Source organism: Amorphotheca resinae (assembly GCF_003019875.1).
Source record: "Amorphotheca resinae ATCC 22711 unplaced genomic scaffold M430scaffold_7, whole genome shotgun sequence".
NCBI classification, from domain to species: Eukaryota; Fungi; Ascomycota; class Leotiomycetes; order Helotiales; family Amorphothecaceae; genus Amorphotheca; species Amorphotheca resinae.
The window spans coordinates 573,479-590,935 of NW_020194477.1; the positions used below are offsets into that span (position 1 = coordinate 573,479).

Consider the following 17,457-nt stretch of genomic DNA (forward strand, 5'->3'; position numbering starts at 1 on the left):
GCTTGAACCGAAGAGTCGACGGCGCATCATCTACCGTTCTGCCGTACCATGGTCCATGCAGCTCCCTGGCCTCGACCGCCACGACTGGGGAGTATCGGACCGGTTGCATGGTGGCTGCCACTAGGCCCTAATAACAAGGCCGAAAATAGAGGCATGGGAAATGCAAGGAAGACAGAAAGGGCAGAAAAGAGAGGAGGGAGGAAGAAAAGGAAAGGGAAAAAAGGGGGAGTATTTAGGGAAAACAAAGGTATAAATAAAAATGTGAAGAAAAAAGAACAGAACGAGTCAGGGTCTCAGGGGACGGGCTTCTAAAGCGCTTCTAGAAGGGCTTCCCCACAGAGTCCCCGTTCCCAAACTCTCTCTGAAGGTTTGTAGATAGTTTAACCTTATCATTGGCGCGATAATACCTGGCATGGGCACTGGGGGACCTTGGGTATTGTGCTACAGGATCGCAGTCAGCAGTCACGATGGTACGACTCTGGACGGAGTATACAGACAGTACATACATCCTTGGTGGTCACAGCCAACTGCTTCTTCGACTCTTCCAACGCTTGCCGGCGCCGTCGACTCCATTCGCACACTAGAAATGGAATACACACAGAAATAGCAGACCAGGACAAGAGTAATCGCCATCGAATCTCCATGAAAAAGAAAGGAAAGAAAGAGTGCCAACGTGCGCCCGTCCTTGACGCGTGACTGCGGTGGACGGTGGACGGTGGACGGTGGACGGTGGACGGATTCGGGAAAAGTGTGACCGAGTTCAAATTCGACCCGATATCCCTTCAACACCACCACAACCATCTTTTCACTCTCTTACCACCTCTGCCTTCACCACCACTCTCTCCTGCACCGCTCTCCTCACCTGGTTATGTCAGCTCCTGGCCAATTGCCGCATGGGACCTGGCTCTATCACCCTGGCTGCTCCTCCACAGTCAGCAATCCACAATAATCAATCCCAGAACCGAACTGTCCCCTTTCTCTTTCCCATGCAGACCCCGCCATTCGCAGTCGACTGCCCTGTCGCTTGGTTGCCGTCTTCTCCCCGCACTGCCGCGCAGAAAGGCCCCTGCTGATGGTCAAGTGTGGAGGAGCTACCTATCCCTGGCCCGTCACGCTGATATAGATGCCCCCGCGGCGCTCTTGTCGAGCTGTCACTGATCGCAACATTGTTACTACCTACAGTGCTTGCTTCTCCGCCCTCTGTCTGTCAAGGATAGAATTACTCCGCCAGAGTCAGCGGCGGGCTTTCCTTCTTCATCCTTCATCAAAGAAGTTGGTCTTCCAAGACATTCGGGATGCTTTCCACTCCTCTTCGTCGTTTTCCGGCTTATGATGCCTTTCCTTCGAGCGACGTGCTGTCAGAGGGCCATGCTCCCTCAAATCACATGCACAGCTCGGGTCCAGACGCTCTCGCGCACAGCTCCCAATACGCGCCCCAGCAATCCCAACCGCATGTGGATGCCCACCAGAATTCTCCACTCCCTCGAGGCTATAATGTCAGGTATCGCCAGCCTCCACAAGGGGCCGCGCTAAGAATTGGAAAATCTACTCACGGGACAGGTGCCCCCATTCGGCGGCGAATTAGCAGAGCCTGTGACCAATGTAATCAATTGAGGACGAAATGCGATGGCCAGAGCCCGTGTGCTCACTGCATTGGTAAGTTGAAGAACAAAAGGGGCCCCGAGTTGCGCTGATGGCGTCTACTATAGAATTTGGTTTAGGCTGCGAATATATACGTGAACGGAAGAAACGAGGCAAGGCCTCACGCAAAGACCTTGCACAACAGGCTGCGGCAGCAGCTGCCAATGGACAAAAGCCTGCTACCGGTCTATCATCAAAGGACCCTTCAGTAATTGAGCCACGGAGCGAGAATGTATCGTCGGCTGCACCGCTTGCGAATGACGGCAGTGTCGCTTTCCAGCGGCCACAGGCATCAAGGTCCTTGAGTCTGAATACCAACGAACTCGATGGTGAAACCCCTACTAGAGGAGTGTTGACAGGCAGAATACGCGCTGGTAGCCTCGACAGCCTTACAGACATGTCAAACGGGCACCAGCCTCACATGGCTAGTCGTCTCGAAGCCGATCAAATCGGGAGCCCCGCGTCCCTGAGTATCAACGGCTATTCAAGCATGCATGGATATAGACCCGCTCTGAACCCCCACATGATGAACGGCAATGGTCAACATTCAAGCCTCAATGCCGGACAGGGCTCTTTATCCGGACCCTATACAGATCTCCCTTACGCCATCCAGGCCCAGAGCCCATCACATTATCCGGGAAATACTCCGGGAGGCTTCCGTCTAAACGACAGCCCCCTCCCTCGCTTCACTATGGGGTCTGAGACAGCTTCTCCAGGCGGATGGATGTCGTTGCCATCACCATCTAATCAGTATCACAACCACGTGACGCACCATAACTTCAATTCCACGCTGCGATACCCGGTCCTTGAGCCTCTTATCCCTCACCTCGGGAATATCATTCCTCTACCCCTAGCGTGTGACCTGCTGGACTTATACTTCGCCAGCTCGTCATCTGCCTTCATGCACCCGACATCACCATACGTCCTTGGATACGTCTTTAGAAAGCGTTCCATCCTTCACCCAACCAAACCCAGACAGTGCAGCCCGGCATTGTTAGCTAGTATGCTGTGGGTCGTGGCCCAGACTAGCGATGCAGCTTTCTTGACGGCATCGCCCTCATCGCGGGGACGTATCTGTCAAAGACTCCTGGAGCTTACTGTAAATCTACTCAGACCACTCATCCATGGATCGCCTGCTAACGAATCACCACCCAACTTCTCAAACACCGTTATCAATGGGGTTGCACTTGGGGGTCTCGGTGTCGCCATGCCCGGGTCTGTTAATGCTGATGGGTTATCAAGTGAAACTGGGGCATTTGGAGCAGCTGGTACATTGGACGATGTTGCGACGTACATCCATCTTGCGACTGTTGTATCTGCCAGTGAATACAAAGGCGCGAGCCTGAGATGGTGGAACGCTGCTTGGTCCCTGGCTAGGGAGCTCAAACTTGGAAGAGAGTTGCCTCAGCAGCCCCCGATGGCGCCACAGCAACACAGCGGAGCCGATATTGATGCCGATGGAGAAGTTGATGACGATGTACCGAACACGCCAGGTCTGATTACGGAGGAAGAACGAGAAGAACGAAGAAGGATCTGGTGGCTGGTTTATACGGTAGATCGTCACCTCGCGCTTTGTTACAACAGGCCACTCTTCCTGTTAGACATTGAGTGTGCTGGCCTTCTCCAGCCAATGGACGACACGTTGTGGCAGGCTGGAGAATTCTACACTGGTGATTCAAGCATTCATATTACTTCCCCAAGTGGCACACCGCGACTTAGAAGGAGAGGACCTAACTTTGAATGTACCGGGCATAGCATATTCGGCTACTTCTTACCCCTGATGACGATACTCGGAGAGATCGTAGATCTCTACCACGCCAAGAAGCACCCTCGATTCGGTATCGGCTTCAAATCTGCCCAGGAATGGGATGACCACAGCAGCGAAATCGTCCGTCAACTAGATGCCTACGCTCAAAGCATCAAAGACTTCGAGGCGCGCCACCTCAGCCAGCCACCGCCGGTCGAAGCTTCGACCGACCCAACCATGGAAGGCATCTCAGAAACACACGACCTTGACCACAACACCAGCACCCCGTCAGTTCACTCTAGCCATTCCGGCCACTCGCCCAAGTCCAAGCGCAACCTCGAAGCCGACATCCAGACCCGCATCGTAGTAGCCTATGGCACGCACGTGATGCACGTCCTCCACATCCTCCTCGCCGGAAAATGGGATCCCATCTCCCTCCTCGACGACAACGATCTCTGGATCTCGTCGCAGAGCTTCATCACCGCCACCGGCCACGCTGTCAGCGCCGCCGAAGCAATCGAGAACATCCTCGAGTACGACCCGGGGCTCGAATTCATGCCCTTCTTCTTTGGCATCTATCTGCTCCAGGGAAGCTTCCTGCTACTACTCATCGCTGACAAGCTTCAGGTACGTCTTATCCCTACCTACCACTACTATCTTTCACTACGATGTGCGATACGAGGCGGGGTATTCTAATTGCGAGTCCACAGGTCGAAGCCTCTCCCAGCGTCGTCAAAGCGTGCGAGACCATCGTCCGCGCCCACGAAGCCTGCGTCGTGACGCTCAACACCGAGTATCAGGTTTGCTTGCCACCCCCTATCCCGGGACAACATAAATCACTAACGAGTCTAATAAAGCGCAACTTCCGCAAAGTCATGCGCTCCGCCCTAGCGCAGGTTAAAGGCCGCATGCCCGAGGATTTCGGCGAGCAGCAGCTGAAAAGGAGGGAGGTCCTCGCGCTGTATCGATGGACGGGCGATGGGACGGGACTGGCGCTTTAGTATTCTGGGTCAGTGACGCTGGGCGGCGGCTGGTATCTGATGTATTCTATCCATCTCTCTAACCGAAGCCCCTTTTGGTTTCTTGATTTCCAAGAACTCAGGCCATAATACAGTCATAGCCTTCTTGCATCGGCGTTAACGACGACCCCTCACGCGGATGCCACGTGATGATGCGGCAACTACGGCGCTGGTGTTTTACTTAGGACGAGGATTAGTCGTCGGTAGATGGACCGGATATTTTGGAGGATTGTTTATTCTTATCTTGTTTTCTGGGGGGGAGGGGATTGCGGAGAATTGGAGAAGATGGGGGAGATGTGTGATATACGGTGATAGATAGGTACCATACAATGCTGTGATTGCATATACGGTTATATCATTTGCTGGGAGGGGATCCTGATAAGAGAGATACCAGATACCCTATGGCCTCATTCATCGACATGCCTGTCCCCCCCCCGATGCTCGCTTGCACTACCTTATATACCGCCCGTCCGCCCGTTGACTAATCCCTGGCCTCGAATTCTTAGCTGTTGCTGGCCCTCAATCTAGGCTCTGGTAAAACTTTTCCGACGAATGCACCATTGAGATCGCAAGGCTCCCGGAAGAAAAGAGAGAGATCTGTATTGTATAATCCACGGGGAATTCATCAGACCGGCCTGGGCCCACAATAGTAACTTGACGCCGCGCGAGGCCCTAATCCAATCGAGAGACTGCTAGCAGTTCTGCGTGGCGGGACGGGCACCGCTCTGCATTGCGCATCATCAGTCCCTCTGCCCAGCGTCGCCGTTCCAGAATTGTACGAATCCCATGGCTGAGATCGCAGCAGATGCCGTTCCGATACAGAGGCAGAGCAACGGGGGGGCAGACGCTACTACTATAAATGCGGACGTGAAGAGCGTGGTGGCGCCACCACCACCAGCGCCGACGACGAAGAAGTCGAAATCGAGGAGTAGCCGGGAGGCCGCGGCCATCAAGAGGAGGTGCGTCAGCACAGCGTGCATTGCGTGCCGGCGGCGGAAGTCGAAATGCGATGGCAACACTCCGAGTTGCGCGGCCTGCGCGAGCGTCTATGGCACCGAGTGTGTGTATGATCCCAGCAGCGACCACCGACGGAAGGGCGTGTATAAGGAGAAGGTCGACAGTCTGGCGACGCGGGGCTCAACACTGCAGACGTTGGTGCAGGCCATCCTCAACGCGGCGGAGGACGATGTCCCGGGTTTAGTGCACCAGATCCGGACGTGTGAGAGCCTGGATGATGTCGCGGATAGCATCTTGCGGCAGGAGCAGGGTTTGGAAGACGAGGAGGACGATGTTGATGATACGCGCCCGACCCTGCCGACCTTCGAGACGACCTTGTCGGGGAAGATGGGAGAGCTGAGACTCGAGAACGGCTCGGTGCGGTTCCTGGGTGGTACCTCGAACCTCATCTACCTGGAACCGAATGATGGGGAGGAAGGGGTCATGGGGCAGGAGGCATATCAGCAGCAGGACGAGCCTTTGCTGAGTTGGACAACCGTCACCAATGATACGGAGGTTATCGTGCATTTAATCAACCTGTACTTCACCTGGCATTACCCTTATTTTACGACCCTATCAAAGAGTCTCTTCTACCGAGACTTCTTGCTGGGGAAACCATCCGGCACTCCAAAGCGGACGGTGTATTGCTCTTCGCTGCTGGTGAATGCTATGCTGGCGCTGGGTTGCCACTTCACCAACTCTCCAGTTGGTTGTGCCGATCCCAATGACCCCGCCACGAAAGGAGACGCATTTTTTGCAGAAGCCAAACGATTAATCGTTGAAAATGACGAATATGCCAAACCAAAACTGACAACCATCCAAGCACTATGCTTGATGTCTGTCAGAGAAGCTGGGTGTGGCCGGGAGGCGAGTGGTTGGGTGTATAGCGGAATGGGTTTCCGAATGGCGCAGGATATGGGCCTGAATCTGGACTCTGGCGGGATGACGAACAGCAAGGACGGCATGGATGAGCAAGAGATCGATGCGCGGAGGATCACGTTTTGGGGCTGCTTTCTGTTTGACAAGTGCTGGTCGAATTACCTCGGACGGCTACCTCAATTACCGGTATCGAATATCACGACGCCCAAGTTCGACGTATTCCCTGACGAAGACGCTGATATATGGTCTCCTTATGCGGAGAACGGAATCAGCCAATTGCATGCCCAGCCATCGCGAACCAGGACGGTGGCATTGCAGATTACACGCCTTTGCGAAATCAGCAACGATCTGTTGCTCTTCTTCTACCACCCTCATCATCTAGAAAAATCCGTGGGGAGGTCTCAGGAGCTGAAGAAGCTGAGTGAGCTACAGACAAGACTAGAAGCGTGGCGGAAGGAACTTCCGAAGGAGCTAGAGGCTAAAGAAGGACAACTGCCCAATGTCTTGCTTATGCAGTATGTTAAGCCTTACTTTCTAACCTTGAAGACCCGCTAACGCCTTTACAGCATGTTCTTTCACCTATTATATATCCACCTCTTCCGCCCCTTTCTCAAGTACAGCCCCTCAACATCCCCTCTTCCTGCACACGTCTCTCCACGGAAAGTCTGTATTCAAGCTGCCTCTTCAATTTCTAAGCTCATGCGTCTCTACAAACGCACCTATGGTCTGAGGCAGATCTGTAACACTGCCGTCTACATCATGCATTCCGCCTGTACTATTCACCTGCTCAACCTGCCCGATAAGACGGCAAAGAGAGATATTATCCACAGCGTCAAACATCTCGAGGAGATTGCGGAAGACTGGCTATGTGCTCGACGGACGCTGTCTATCATCAGTGTGCTGGCCAAGAAATGGAAGAGCGAGCTCCCGGAGGAGGCCTCAACGGTCCTTGCTCGTACAGACGCCAAATTTGGCTATTTTGGTACATCCGACGTCCCATCTCCAAGGACTGACATCGTCTTAACGCCACCTTCATTAACAACCTCGCCGCGCGCTCCTCAGAGACCTCAGCAGACTCCAGTTACACCCCACATCCAGACTCCCCCGATAAAGAGCACTCCTAAGTACGCACTGCATGAAGCTCCACCGGCGGCTTCCAACAGACCAGCAAACCCACCGGCGCGCCTATCCCCGCAACTCGAGTACATGCATTCGAGGAACCCAGCACAAGCTCCCCGTCAAACAGACAGCATCGGAACCATAAACCTTCCAAACGAGCAACTCCTCTCATCCGTCCCCTACCAGACGCCACTCTCCAACAACACGACCTCGAAAATGATCCTCGAGCAACGCCGATCCCTCGTCGAATCCAGGACCGCATCAACGACGATGACGCGGCCCGTGAGCCCGAACACGATCCTCGGTGGCGTGGACACCATGGTCGAGAGTCAGGACTGGTGGCTGCGCGACCAGGCCAACCTCGCCGTCGGCTTCGACAACTGGATGGGCACGGAAAACGCCATGGATGTGAATCCGGCTGGCGGCGGCGGCAATAATAATTCGCGATTGAACGGCGCCTCGGATTTGATGACTGGTATGGGCACCCAGTTCTATATGCCCCCGACTGGTAACACGGGTAGTAATGGCGGTGCTCTGGATGGAGACTGGTCGGTCTATAACTAGGGGAAAAAAACACAAAATTTGGCGGGATCGGGATCATCTTTACTTACTTATATATGTTTGGGCAAAAAAAGGGTGGAAGGAATGGAATGGAAAAACAGGCACAAAAAAGCTTTTAACGAAACGCACTCGAGGCTATTTTTTTGTTTTTTTTTTTTTCAAGCGGAAAGGAGGGAGATCCTAACATACATATTTATGCTTAGCGTATATACATCATAGATCCGGGTAGGTAGTTGGGCGTTTTAGAATAGGAGCGGAGGGAATCTTTTAGATATATAGCTGGTTTCGGTTGGGATGGTTTGGGATGATGGATGGGTTGGATTATTGGGATTCTTTGAGACTGTGGCTGGCGGCTGGCTGGGTCGATGGTATTATAAAGTACCTATATATAAAGTATATTTCGTCATGCTGTGCTGTGCTGTGCTGTGTGTAGATGATTCCAAGCCAGAAGGGAGCGAGCGTGTTGGGTAATAGACACTACACTGTATTATCTTCTTTCTTTATTCCTTCTAATGTATTTCTGACCCTTTTTTCGATTCAGCCTCAACACCTCAGGGTCTTGTCTCAGACTCAAGACTCAAGACTCAAGACTCCCGCCCAGAGCCCTTGCTTGTCTCATCTGTCCGTCTTATGTCTTGTCTTGTCTTATCCTCCCTCCCTCTTCCTTGTCAAACAAATTCCAGGCTACCTTACCCTACCCTAGGTACCCTACCTATGTACATTAAATATGCACACATCCATCTATCCCATCCCACAGAAGGGACAAGGGGGTATACCTAATATGCAAGCAAACAATATTCTAACATGACCTAACGAAACGAAACAAAACCTGACGCCCTCCGGATGATGATTGTATGCAAGCAAACGCACAAGCAAACAGGCAAGCAAGCAAGCAAGCAAGCAATGAAACCCTCTCTTTTTTTATTTTTTGGGTCTTAACCCGCCGCGAACGTACTCTTCTTCCTCAATTTCTCGCCGTACATCCAGAGCAGGCACGGAGCCGGCCATCCCAAACCGATCGCGATGAAAGCCAGCAGCGAGTTTCCCCATCCGTAGTGCAGCGCGCGGTACATGTAGGGCGCGAACAGCGGGAAGCCGAAGCCAGCCAAACTCCGCAGCACCGTGGCGGCGCCGATGGCGCTCGCGGCGTACCGCGTGTACGCATCGACGATGTACGTCTGGATGCACTGGAAGCCGACGATGATGCCGGTCGCGAAGATGGCGGCGCCGATGTTGGGCACGATCCAGTGCGTGTGGGCTTGCGCGGCCCAGCCGTACCAGAAGAGCCCGATGGGCACGAGCGCGGCGCCCGGGATCATGAGCGGGACGCGGAACTCGGGCTTTCCTACTCCGTTGTTGCGCTTCTTTAGCGCGCGGTAAATCTTGTCCTGGCAAGGCGCGCAGACTTGCGTGCCGACGAAAAATCCTACGCCGAGCGAGATGTAGTTGAGGCCGCCTATGCCGACGGATTCGTGATACTCTCCGGTCCACAGTGTGGGGAAGGTTGAGAGCACCAGGTACATCAACCCGTAAAGGTACGCCATGTAACACGCCAGAACTTGGACAATAACTTGAGTGCCCAGCAGTTTGAAGGGCCGAATGAGTGCGGTCTTCAGGGTTTGGGCAACCGTCCGCTGTGGGTAGTCCCATTCCGTATGGAGCTCGGCGTTGCCCGTTTCTTTTATAAGCCTGTTCTTTTTCCGCTGCAGTAGGACTGGTGCGTAGGTTTCCTGAAGGAAGAAGAGCCCAAAGACCTGGATCAATCCATCGGCCATGGTCGTGGCATAGAAAACCCACCTCCACGTAGTGTTCTGTGTCACGAAACCTCCAGCAATCGGTCCAATAGCCGGTCCAAGCAGGGGCGCAAGACTGTAGATACTGATGGCTCTCCCACGCTGCTCGGGCAAGAACAGATCACTCAGGACACCACCACCCAACGCAAGCGGTGCCGAACCTCCCAGCCCAGCCAAGAAGCGGAAGATAATCATCTGGGCTTTCGTCTGGGCAAGACCACAGCCGAGGTTGAAGAACAGGTAGAAAAGATTGCTGGCCTGCAGAACATAGACTCGGCCGTACATCTCAGAGAGGGGCCCTAAGAAGAGAGGCCCAACTGCGTATGCCAGAACGAAAATAGACAATGTTAACGACTGCAGTACCTCGTTTGTAATGTGGAAGCGTTCTGAGATGGCACCGAGGGCGGGCGCCACCATGGATGAAGACACGGGGGAGATGAAGGTAAACGAAGAAACTGGGATTCACGCATCAGCTCTGACGATTGGAAAGGGGGGCGAGTAATTTCATCATACCAACTAGAGTCGCAGCCCATTTGCGCTTAAAGGTCCAATTCTTGGGGTTCTCTGGGTCGTCCGGGCCTTCCCATGTGACGAGATTGGGATCTCTGGCACTCCTCGCACTCTTAGCACTCTTGCTCGTCCCCGTCTTTTTCAAATTCCCCGCTTCGAGATCTTCCAGAGCGCCATTCCTCTCCTCGCCCACCACGTCCTCGTCTGTCCCGTGCTCGAGCCCCGCATGAGGCCCGGTCCCCTTCTCTGCCAGGTCAGCCTCGTCGGTGCTCTCGCTATCCTCGACGACGTCTGCGTCCTCGTTGTAGGTCTGGCCAACATACTGCGACTGGTCGTCCAGATGCGTATGGGTGGCGGAAATGACCCGGCTCAGATCGGTGTCGGGCGAAGCATCTCTAGGGGCATTGGATCTGCGAGACGTGGCGGAGATGGTCCTGCCCACGGGCTCCTCCTCTTGTGAAGCTGCCATGCGGGCGATCTAGCGCCGAGACGTCGTCGTCTTGTCGTCTGTCGTTCTGTCAATACTCAGGCCAGGAGAGAGGCTTGCCGTACCGCCGGAGGAGAGAGGCTGGGCACGGGTATATAAGGGGGAGGGGAGGAGGAGACATGGGAAAAATAGCAGCAGAAGTATGCATACGACGAGACCGCTTCGACCTCTCCCTCTGAGGCAGGCGGAGAGGAGGGAGTGGAATAGAGCACAGAGTGGGTACTGGGGGGCATGACAGTTATGAAATTTATGACTGGCGGGGAAACCGTGAAGAGCGGCTACTCCGTAACACTGGGACAGGTAAGTGGTCAAGAGCGACTCTAGCTACAGTAGAACGACGGGAGGACGGGGCCCGATGTTTGGGGCGCGCGCTTCTTTGGGGATTCGAGCATCTCGATAGGGTATCTGGACGGTTCCCAATCCGGCTTAGCCCCGTCGGCTCGGAATACCCGGCTATGCGGCACAGAGGCTCTCTCTCGCAGTCTCAAATGACGTACAGAAAAGTCGGCGGTCGGGCATCGGGAGTCGGGACCTGACAGCGGCGATAAAGAGTAACTCCGGCCCCGCTCCTTTCTTTTTCTTCTTCGCGTTTTCTCATCAACTTTTCCTTCTGTACCAGGGTTCTGCGGAGAGATCTGGGGGCGCGTTGGGCTCTCCTTCATAGAAAGATTTCACAGTCAAGAATCAGCTCGTACAAACAGTTACAAGAATCATAATCGGATCATGCCCCTTCGGATGATGCACCGACACTGCGTCAGTAGACCACTAGTTTCAAGCATATTTTCTATAACTCAAAGTAACTGTTCCCTTAAGGTACCTTGGCTTCGCCCAAACAGCAGTTAGGTACATGTACCTATGTAACTGTCGAGAATAACTCAAGTGATAGGTAACAAGAGTTTTAGATTTTTAAGCTGTGTTTGGTCCAACTCTACCCTTAGTATTAGGTTTGTTTCACGTTTAGCGCCCGCCGCTGTAATAGAAGCTTATCTGGTTACGCGTATGCCTACCTTAACTGCGACATACCTTAACTCGAGATACCTCATCTCGAGCCATTTCAAAGAACAGTTAGGGTACCTTAGGTACGTACCTTGATTTAAGCTAGATAGCTTTAAGCAAGTCAGGTATAAACTGTCCATCAAACAAATTCTTCACTGCGAAATCTCTTCAATGATACCTTACATACAAACATCTGTGTACGTACGTGGCCTTGCCTCGCGTCGCATCTACCTTACCTTACAGTATAGTATCATCGTATCGTATCCTTCCCAAGTGCGGGCCTGTTTGCGACGAAGGATACGATACGATACGATACGATGAGATATACGAAGGATTCTAGTCGAGTCATTCGATGATTCGCCCCGTGGGCCGGCACTTGCACTTAGCGCATCTGGGATCAGGGGGTTTGGGCTCGCCGGAACCAAGCAGCCGACAAGACGGAGTACGGAGTCCGGAGTTAGGTACAGCGACGAGGGGATCAGGTACGGAGTGAACGATGCGGATTACGGAGTAAGTAAGTAAGGTAGGTATGCGGAAATGTATATACATTGTTTTCGTTCTCTTCCTCAACAACATACAAGGTATTCATGTACAAGCGTCCCATGATATATACCTATATCTACTTTATCTATTCGATCGTCAGCTGTCAGGTGTCAGCACCCAGCCCCTGCTAGACCACTGACTCCGTGCGGGGCGATATAAGAGCAAGTGCCCTGAGCCGGCTCCGCTGTGCCATCTGCAGCATCAGCGAGACTGACATTCTGCAAGGCAATGTTGAAGCACGGATGGACTGCCGAGCAACTAACATCCGCTGTTCGGTTGCCTCTCCCCCCTTGCGTGTACCCCGTGAAGTTGACAAAAGCAATGTTGGACACTTCCATCTTCGACGTCCCGGCGTAGGAGCCGTTGTCGCCGCTATCTTGGTTGATGGCGGGCCCGATGCCTGCGCCCTGCACGAAGAAGTTCTCGAAGCGGATGTTTTGGACAACCCCCCTTTGCGTGTCAGCATCGTAGAATGCGGTTCAGAAGGGTGATAGGGAGACTTACCATCCACCTCCGCGAGGGAGGCCAGCACTCTCGTAGAAGCTCTGGGGAACGAGACCACCCATCCACGTTTTGATGTATGCTGAGTTCGTCATGTCGTTGTTGTGGGTGAGGATGTTGGCATCTTTGACAACGACGTTGATGACGGAGGAATCCTCCAGGTACTGTCCGAGACTCCCTATCGCGATTCCATTTCCTCCGTGGCAGGTGATCTATCATTTCTCGTTAGTAGGTCGCATTCTTGCATACTCCATATGCGACTTCATCCTTTACATTTTGGACAAAGATATTGTAAGAACGAGGTTTGAGAGCTATGCAATCATCCCCTCCTTGGTAGACCATGTTGGTAAGCCGGATATTGTTCGCATCCATCGTGTCAAATCCATCAGTGTTCTGAACCCAGTTCACACCATACGGCGCATTGACAGCAGTGGCATTGGTGAGGATGTCATCGAACCACATATTCGTGCCATTCATGATATTGAGTGACCAGAGCGGTGGATCCTTGACATAGACTAGGAAATCAGTCTTGGACACATGTCAAGTCTATGAATTGGGATGCTCACAGTGCTCAACAAACACATCGCTAACGTTCCAGAAGACGAAAGGCATAGGCCGGCCAGGTTGCGTGACCTTTTGCTCTACATCATACCACTGGCAGCACGGAAGTCAATAATTGCCTAATCGGGAAACAAACGAGCTGTGGAACATGATGCCAGGCGTGCGGAACATTGTCTCGGGAATTCTTACAGCATTGCCATTCCCGTTGATACCCCCAGTCCCGTGGCCATTGATATGAATTCGCTCCCCGCTGATGACGAATCCTGCATGATGGTTCTGAAAAGCAATTGGATACGAATTCTCGCGCCAATATGTCAAATCATCCGAAAACTAAGACACAAAGTCGATAAGCATCACCAGAATTCCAGCAGGCCGACAAAGCTGAAGGGACACCCTACCGTCCAGATCCCCTTCCAATCAACGGTCACATCATGTATCACCGGGTTCAGCTTCGTGCCAATCCAGTAGTTCTGGTTCGCGGGGAAGACGACCGTCCCGCCGTTGTTGCATTCTTCAAAGGCTCGCAGGATCTGCGGCGTGTCGTCCCTCTGCCTCCCCAGCGCGATGACAGTGCAGGTCTTCCCATTGCTGCCCGGGCCAGTTGGCGGTGGACCCCATGGACTCGCAGATGTGAGCGTGGCAAGAGCTACGAGTGCTGCCGCATAGGAGAACCGGGAATACATGACCCTATCTGGACCAGTTGCTGGCTGCTCCAATTCTGAATGAAGGAACGGCTGGGAATCAGACAGAGGATACAAAAGTAAGAGAGAGTCCTTGGGAATATAGTGTATATAATCTTCGGAAATTGAAACTTCAATAATCCGATATCAACAGCAAGCTCACCCGGAGCTTCAGCTTGCAGCACGGACAAAGCTCGCAGTACCTCATGATTGCCTGCCTTCATTGGCCCGCAGAATGAAAAGCTTGCCCCTGCACGGAGGATGGGGCTTTCATTGGAGGCAAAATTCTAGAGAGGGCATCTCTTGAGAGAATTGGATACTATCCCGGTTTGCGGGGAAGTGGGGAGTGCGAGCAAGGGTCTCGGGGATTATTTGGAGTCGTTCCAGTTCGGCGAGCTTTAACCCGATGCCGATTCCAAAGCTTTAATTAATCTTAAATATTGGACGTATGAAGATGTACGGCCCGAGAGAGAGGAGCAGTCGTAGAATATCTTACCTTTACCTAGGGTTGTCCTGATTAGATGGGGGAGGGTGGTTCGATCACGTGCCATGGAGGGGTCGATTTGGCGGGGTCGACTTGACCCTCCATGGCTACGTAGGAGGCTACATCAGACTTGCATCAGTGGAACTTTCCATGCACCTCACATCTCTTTGAGCCTCAACCGACTCACCAACGTCCGCCCTCAACAACATCACAACACCCACATACCTTCAAATCTTCAGCATAAACCTACCACCTCTCTCCTCAGCCTTTCTTCACCATAGCTCCCCGCTCCCTCCCCCATCTCGTGCGCCCCCTCCGCAGCATGTCGACCCCCAGCGCCGCGCCCTGGCGCTCCCTCTTCCTCTCCCACCTCTCCCACATGCCCTCTCCCGAATTCGTGCTCGCAACCCTCCGTCCCAGCACCGATGCCACATCCGCCCCCACACCCCGCGCCCGCTACTGTATCTTCCGCGGTCTCTGGGCCGAGCTCACGCCCGACACACGCAACCCCGCGCCGCCCAACCCGCGCGTCTACGAAAGCGACCTTCTCACACTCACGACCGACGTGCGCATGAGCAAGATCGAGGAGCTCGGGGCCGGCCCGCAGAGCGGCGGCGGGGCTATCGTCGAGGCTGTCTTCTGGGCCCGCGATGTCATGGCTCAGTGGCGGTTCCGCGGCCCGGCGTACGTCGTGGGGCCGGATATCGAGAGCGGGAGCAGCGGCGCGACGATGGTGCGCGAGCAGGTCGGGCGGCGGATGAGGATCGTGGGGGACGCAGAGGAGCAGGCGGGGTCTTGGAGCTGGGAGAGGGAACTCGCGGGCCATTTCGGGAATCTGAGTCCCACCATGCGAGGCAGTTTCCGGAACCCGCCGCCGGGAGCGCGGGTGGATGAGGTGCCGGCCGACGGCAGCGGGTTGAAGCTCGGGCAGAAGGTGACGGATGTGGATGATGCGATCGCGAGGCGGAATTTCCGCGTCGTGGTGATCAGGCCCGATGAGGTCGAGCAGTTGGATCTGACGGATCCGGAGAGGGCGAGGAGGTGGAAGTACACGTGCGTCGGGCCGCGTGATGAGTGGACGAAGGAGGAGCTGTGGCCGTGAAGCCGGGAAGACGGGACGACGGGACGACGGGATGGGAAGGACGGTCGGCTAGATACATGGGGGTCGGCTAGATACAGTAGATGCGGTACGGGCCTGAGTTTCAGGCCCTGGAATGCAACGGCGATGGATTCGATGGATGGGATCGATGAAGAACAAGCATTATTACCTTACCTTGAAGCATAACATATCCCTAATAATATTCCTTGTACCTTACCTCCCTTACCTTAAGGTACCTTACCTCCCCCTTCATACCTTACCTTACCGCTCCATCACGGGAATAACCCACTCTGCCCCCCCTACCACTCTTGTGTAACAGTGACACAACACCCCCACGTCCCGATAGCGGCGTTCAGCCTTTCTCCATTTCTCCGCCTGACCGTTACTTGTCAAACATGCATGACCGTTTGATGATGTACATATAATGCGTTGTTTGTTTTGTTTTGGGAGGGGTGTGTATAGAGGGAGGTATTGATGGAGAGGGATTGGGGGGGGGAGGGGGGTTGGTAGAGGAGAAGGGGAGGGGAGGGAAGGGGGGGAGGGGGATTGGGGGATTGGGGGGGTAAGGTAAGGTATAGGTGTAGAGATGCTGAGTTGGATGGTGGATTGGATAGTGATGGGGATTACAGGAATAAGAACAGGAACGAAATAAACCAGAACATAAAAATCAAAAGGTTCATATAAATGATCAATCCACAACACATCCACAACACAGCACGATATTCTACCAGAAACAAGCCTCCTCACACCCACTCACTCCGTAGCTACTCCCAATCCCATCTTCACTTACCTTATACAAAACTTCAAGTATTTAAACATCTCCCCCCAAAAAACCACATCTTCCACCCCGTGAAAAATCCACCACTCTCTCCCCTAACTCCTTAGACAAGGAACCCCCCCCCCCCAAAAAAAGTTAATAATCAACGATATACTAGCAGTAGCTTTATACTCCTTCTTTACGAATAATGAAATATGTCGGATGTTGTCGGGTGTTTGAAAGAGGGAGGGGGTCACGTGTGAATAGCTCCCGCTTTTTTTTATTTTTGGGAGAGAAGGAGGGGGGAGAGGGAATGGGTGGTAGTAGGGTAGAGAGGGGGGGTGTATTAAGAGTTCAAAAATGAGGAGGCCAAAGCAAGGTACTGCAGAATCCGATTTCTCGAGCGGTTAAAAATCCTATATCTGAGGCATATCTATAATTCGCGCGTTAATATCAAGATTTGGAATTCTTCATGCGTGGAAAAGAACTGTCAGTAACTTTTGTCTCTTGTTAGGGTGGTATGCAGAGCAAGGCAATGCAAGATACAAGGAAAGGGGCGGTAAGAAATCAAGCCACTACTAACGCTTATCTTACATTACTTGCTTAGGTACCTTAGGCGCTTATACTGTACCTTACTGTCGCATCTATCTATCTGTTTGAGGCACACAAGTATTATTACAATTTACTTCAAAAGGCCTCGATGAAACCAGCAAGTTCTACAATCAAAGCCTTACGTCCGTAACCCCCCCATATCAAAAACCCTCCCTCCCCATCAAAGAAGAAAAAGCAAAAAAAAAAAATCCATTCTCATCTCGAACCCCCATCGGTAAGGTAAGCGGGCCGCGGGGGGGGCCTGCCTGCCGCATGCAGCTAGGTAGGGGCTTGCGGCTTGCCAGCTCTCTCTCCCACGTTGCGCGACAGGGAAGAAGAATCAATGGTCAATCAATCGCACGTTTCGTGTTGTGTCCTCCCCCCCTGCCTCGTGATCGAGAAGCTTCGCTGGCCCCGCTCCGGATCTGGCGCGTGTAAGTTCCGGAGCGGGGGCTTGGCCTTATGGGGATTGGGGGGGGGGGGATTTGGGGGG

At 53.4% G+C, this 17,457-nt stretch overlaps 6 protein-coding genes across 6 annotated transcripts; 3 read left to right on the forward strand and 3 right to left on the reverse strand.

Annotated features, from left to right (window-relative positions):
• Positions 1-188: 188 nt before the first annotated feature.
• Positions 189-1,048, reverse strand: M430DRAFT_247306 (hypothetical protein). The gene is made up of 2 exons (XM_024865124.1): positions 498-1,048; positions 189-441 (listed from the first exon to the last, which is right to left on the reverse strand). The coding sequence occupies exons 1-2, from the start codon at positions 799-801 to the stop codon at positions 320-322; spliced, it is 426 nt and encodes a 141-aa protein (XP_024720194.1). The 5' UTR covers positions 802-1,048; the 3' UTR covers positions 189-319.
• A 247-nt stretch (positions 1,049-1,295) lies between these two features.
• M430DRAFT_19661 (hypothetical protein) lies at positions 1,296-4,389 on the forward strand (the record flags this gene model as incomplete). Its single annotated transcript, XM_024864120.1, has 4 exons — positions 1,296-1,656; positions 1,710-4,015; positions 4,099-4,188; positions 4,246-4,389. The coding sequence occupies 4 exons, from the start codon at positions 1,296-1,298 to the stop codon at positions 4,387-4,389; spliced, it is 2,901 nt and encodes a 966-aa protein (XP_024720195.1).
• A 654-nt stretch (positions 4,390-5,043) lies between these two features.
• M430DRAFT_122247 (hypothetical protein) lies at positions 5,044-8,380 on the forward strand. Its single transcript, XM_024861837.1, has 2 exons — positions 5,044-6,797; positions 6,849-8,380. Exons 1-2 carry the CDS (start codon positions 5,194-5,196, stop codon positions 7,963-7,965), a joined length of 2,721 nt encoding a protein of 906 aa, XP_024720196.1. The 5' UTR covers positions 5,044-5,193; the 3' UTR covers positions 7,966-8,380.
• A 517-nt stretch (positions 8,381-8,897) lies between these two features.
• Positions 8,898-10,734, reverse strand: M430DRAFT_102816 (hypothetical protein; the record flags this gene model as incomplete). Its single annotated transcript, XM_024860824.1, has 2 exons — positions 8,898-10,210; positions 10,269-10,734. 2 exons carry the CDS (start codon positions 10,732-10,734, stop codon positions 8,898-8,900), a joined length of 1,779 nt encoding a protein of 592 aa, XP_024720197.1.
• Positions 10,735-12,350: 1,616 nt separating this feature from the next.
• On the reverse strand, positions 12,351-14,118 carry M430DRAFT_140976 (glycoside hydrolase family 28 protein). The gene is made up of 6 exons (XM_024862690.1): positions 13,752-14,118; positions 13,543-13,683; positions 13,359-13,446; positions 13,066-13,307; positions 12,796-13,004; positions 12,351-12,741 (listed from the first exon to the last, which is right to left on the reverse strand). The coding sequence occupies exons 1-6, from the start codon at positions 14,034-14,036 to the stop codon at positions 12,402-12,404; spliced, it is 1,305 nt and encodes a 434-aa protein (XP_024720198.1). The 5' UTR covers positions 14,037-14,118; the 3' UTR covers positions 12,351-12,401.
• A 452-nt stretch (positions 14,119-14,570) lies between these two features.
• On the forward strand, positions 14,571-15,830 carry M430DRAFT_35385 (hypothetical protein). The gene has a single exon (XM_024866730.1). The coding sequence runs from the start codon at positions 14,840-14,842 to the stop codon at positions 15,617-15,619; it is 780 nt and encodes a 259-aa protein (XP_024720199.1). The 5' UTR covers positions 14,571-14,839; the 3' UTR covers positions 15,620-15,830.
• The last annotated feature ends 1,627 nt before the right edge of the window (positions 15,831-17,457 follow it).

Bases quoted from the DNA above. Each gene is read 5' to 3' on its own strand.
- M430DRAFT_247306 (XM_024865124.1), bottom strand. From the start codon at position 801: ATGGTTGTGGTGGTGTTGAAGGGATATCGGGTCGAATTTGAACTCGGT. The intron at 442-497 runs GTCTGTATACTC...GCGATCCTGTAG, and splicing joins CCACCAAGGATGTATGTACT to CACAATACCCAAGGTCCCCC.
- M430DRAFT_122247 (XM_024861837.1), top strand. From the start codon at position 5,194: ATGGCTGAGATCGCAGCAGATGCCGTTCCGATACAGAGGCAGAGCAAC. The intron at 6,798-6,848 runs GTATGTTAAGCC...ACGCCTTTACAG, and splicing joins CCCAATGTCTTGCTTATGCA to CATGTTCTTTCACCTATTAT.
- M430DRAFT_140976 (XM_024862690.1), bottom strand. From the start codon at position 14,036: ATGTATTCCCGGTTCTCCTATGCGGCAGCACTCGTAGCTCTTGCCACG. The intron at 13,684-13,751 runs GTAGGGTGTCCC...TTTGTGTCTTAG, and splicing joins ATTGGAAGGGGATCTGGACG to TTTTCGGATGATTTGACATA. The intron at 13,447-13,542 runs GTAAGAATTCCC...CCGTGCTGCCAG, and splicing joins TCAACGGGAATGGCAATGCT to TGGTATGATGTAGAGCAAAA.
- M430DRAFT_35385 (XM_024866730.1), top strand. From the start codon at position 14,840: ATGTCGACCCCCAGCGCCGCGCCCTGGCGCTCCCTCTTCCTCTCCCAC.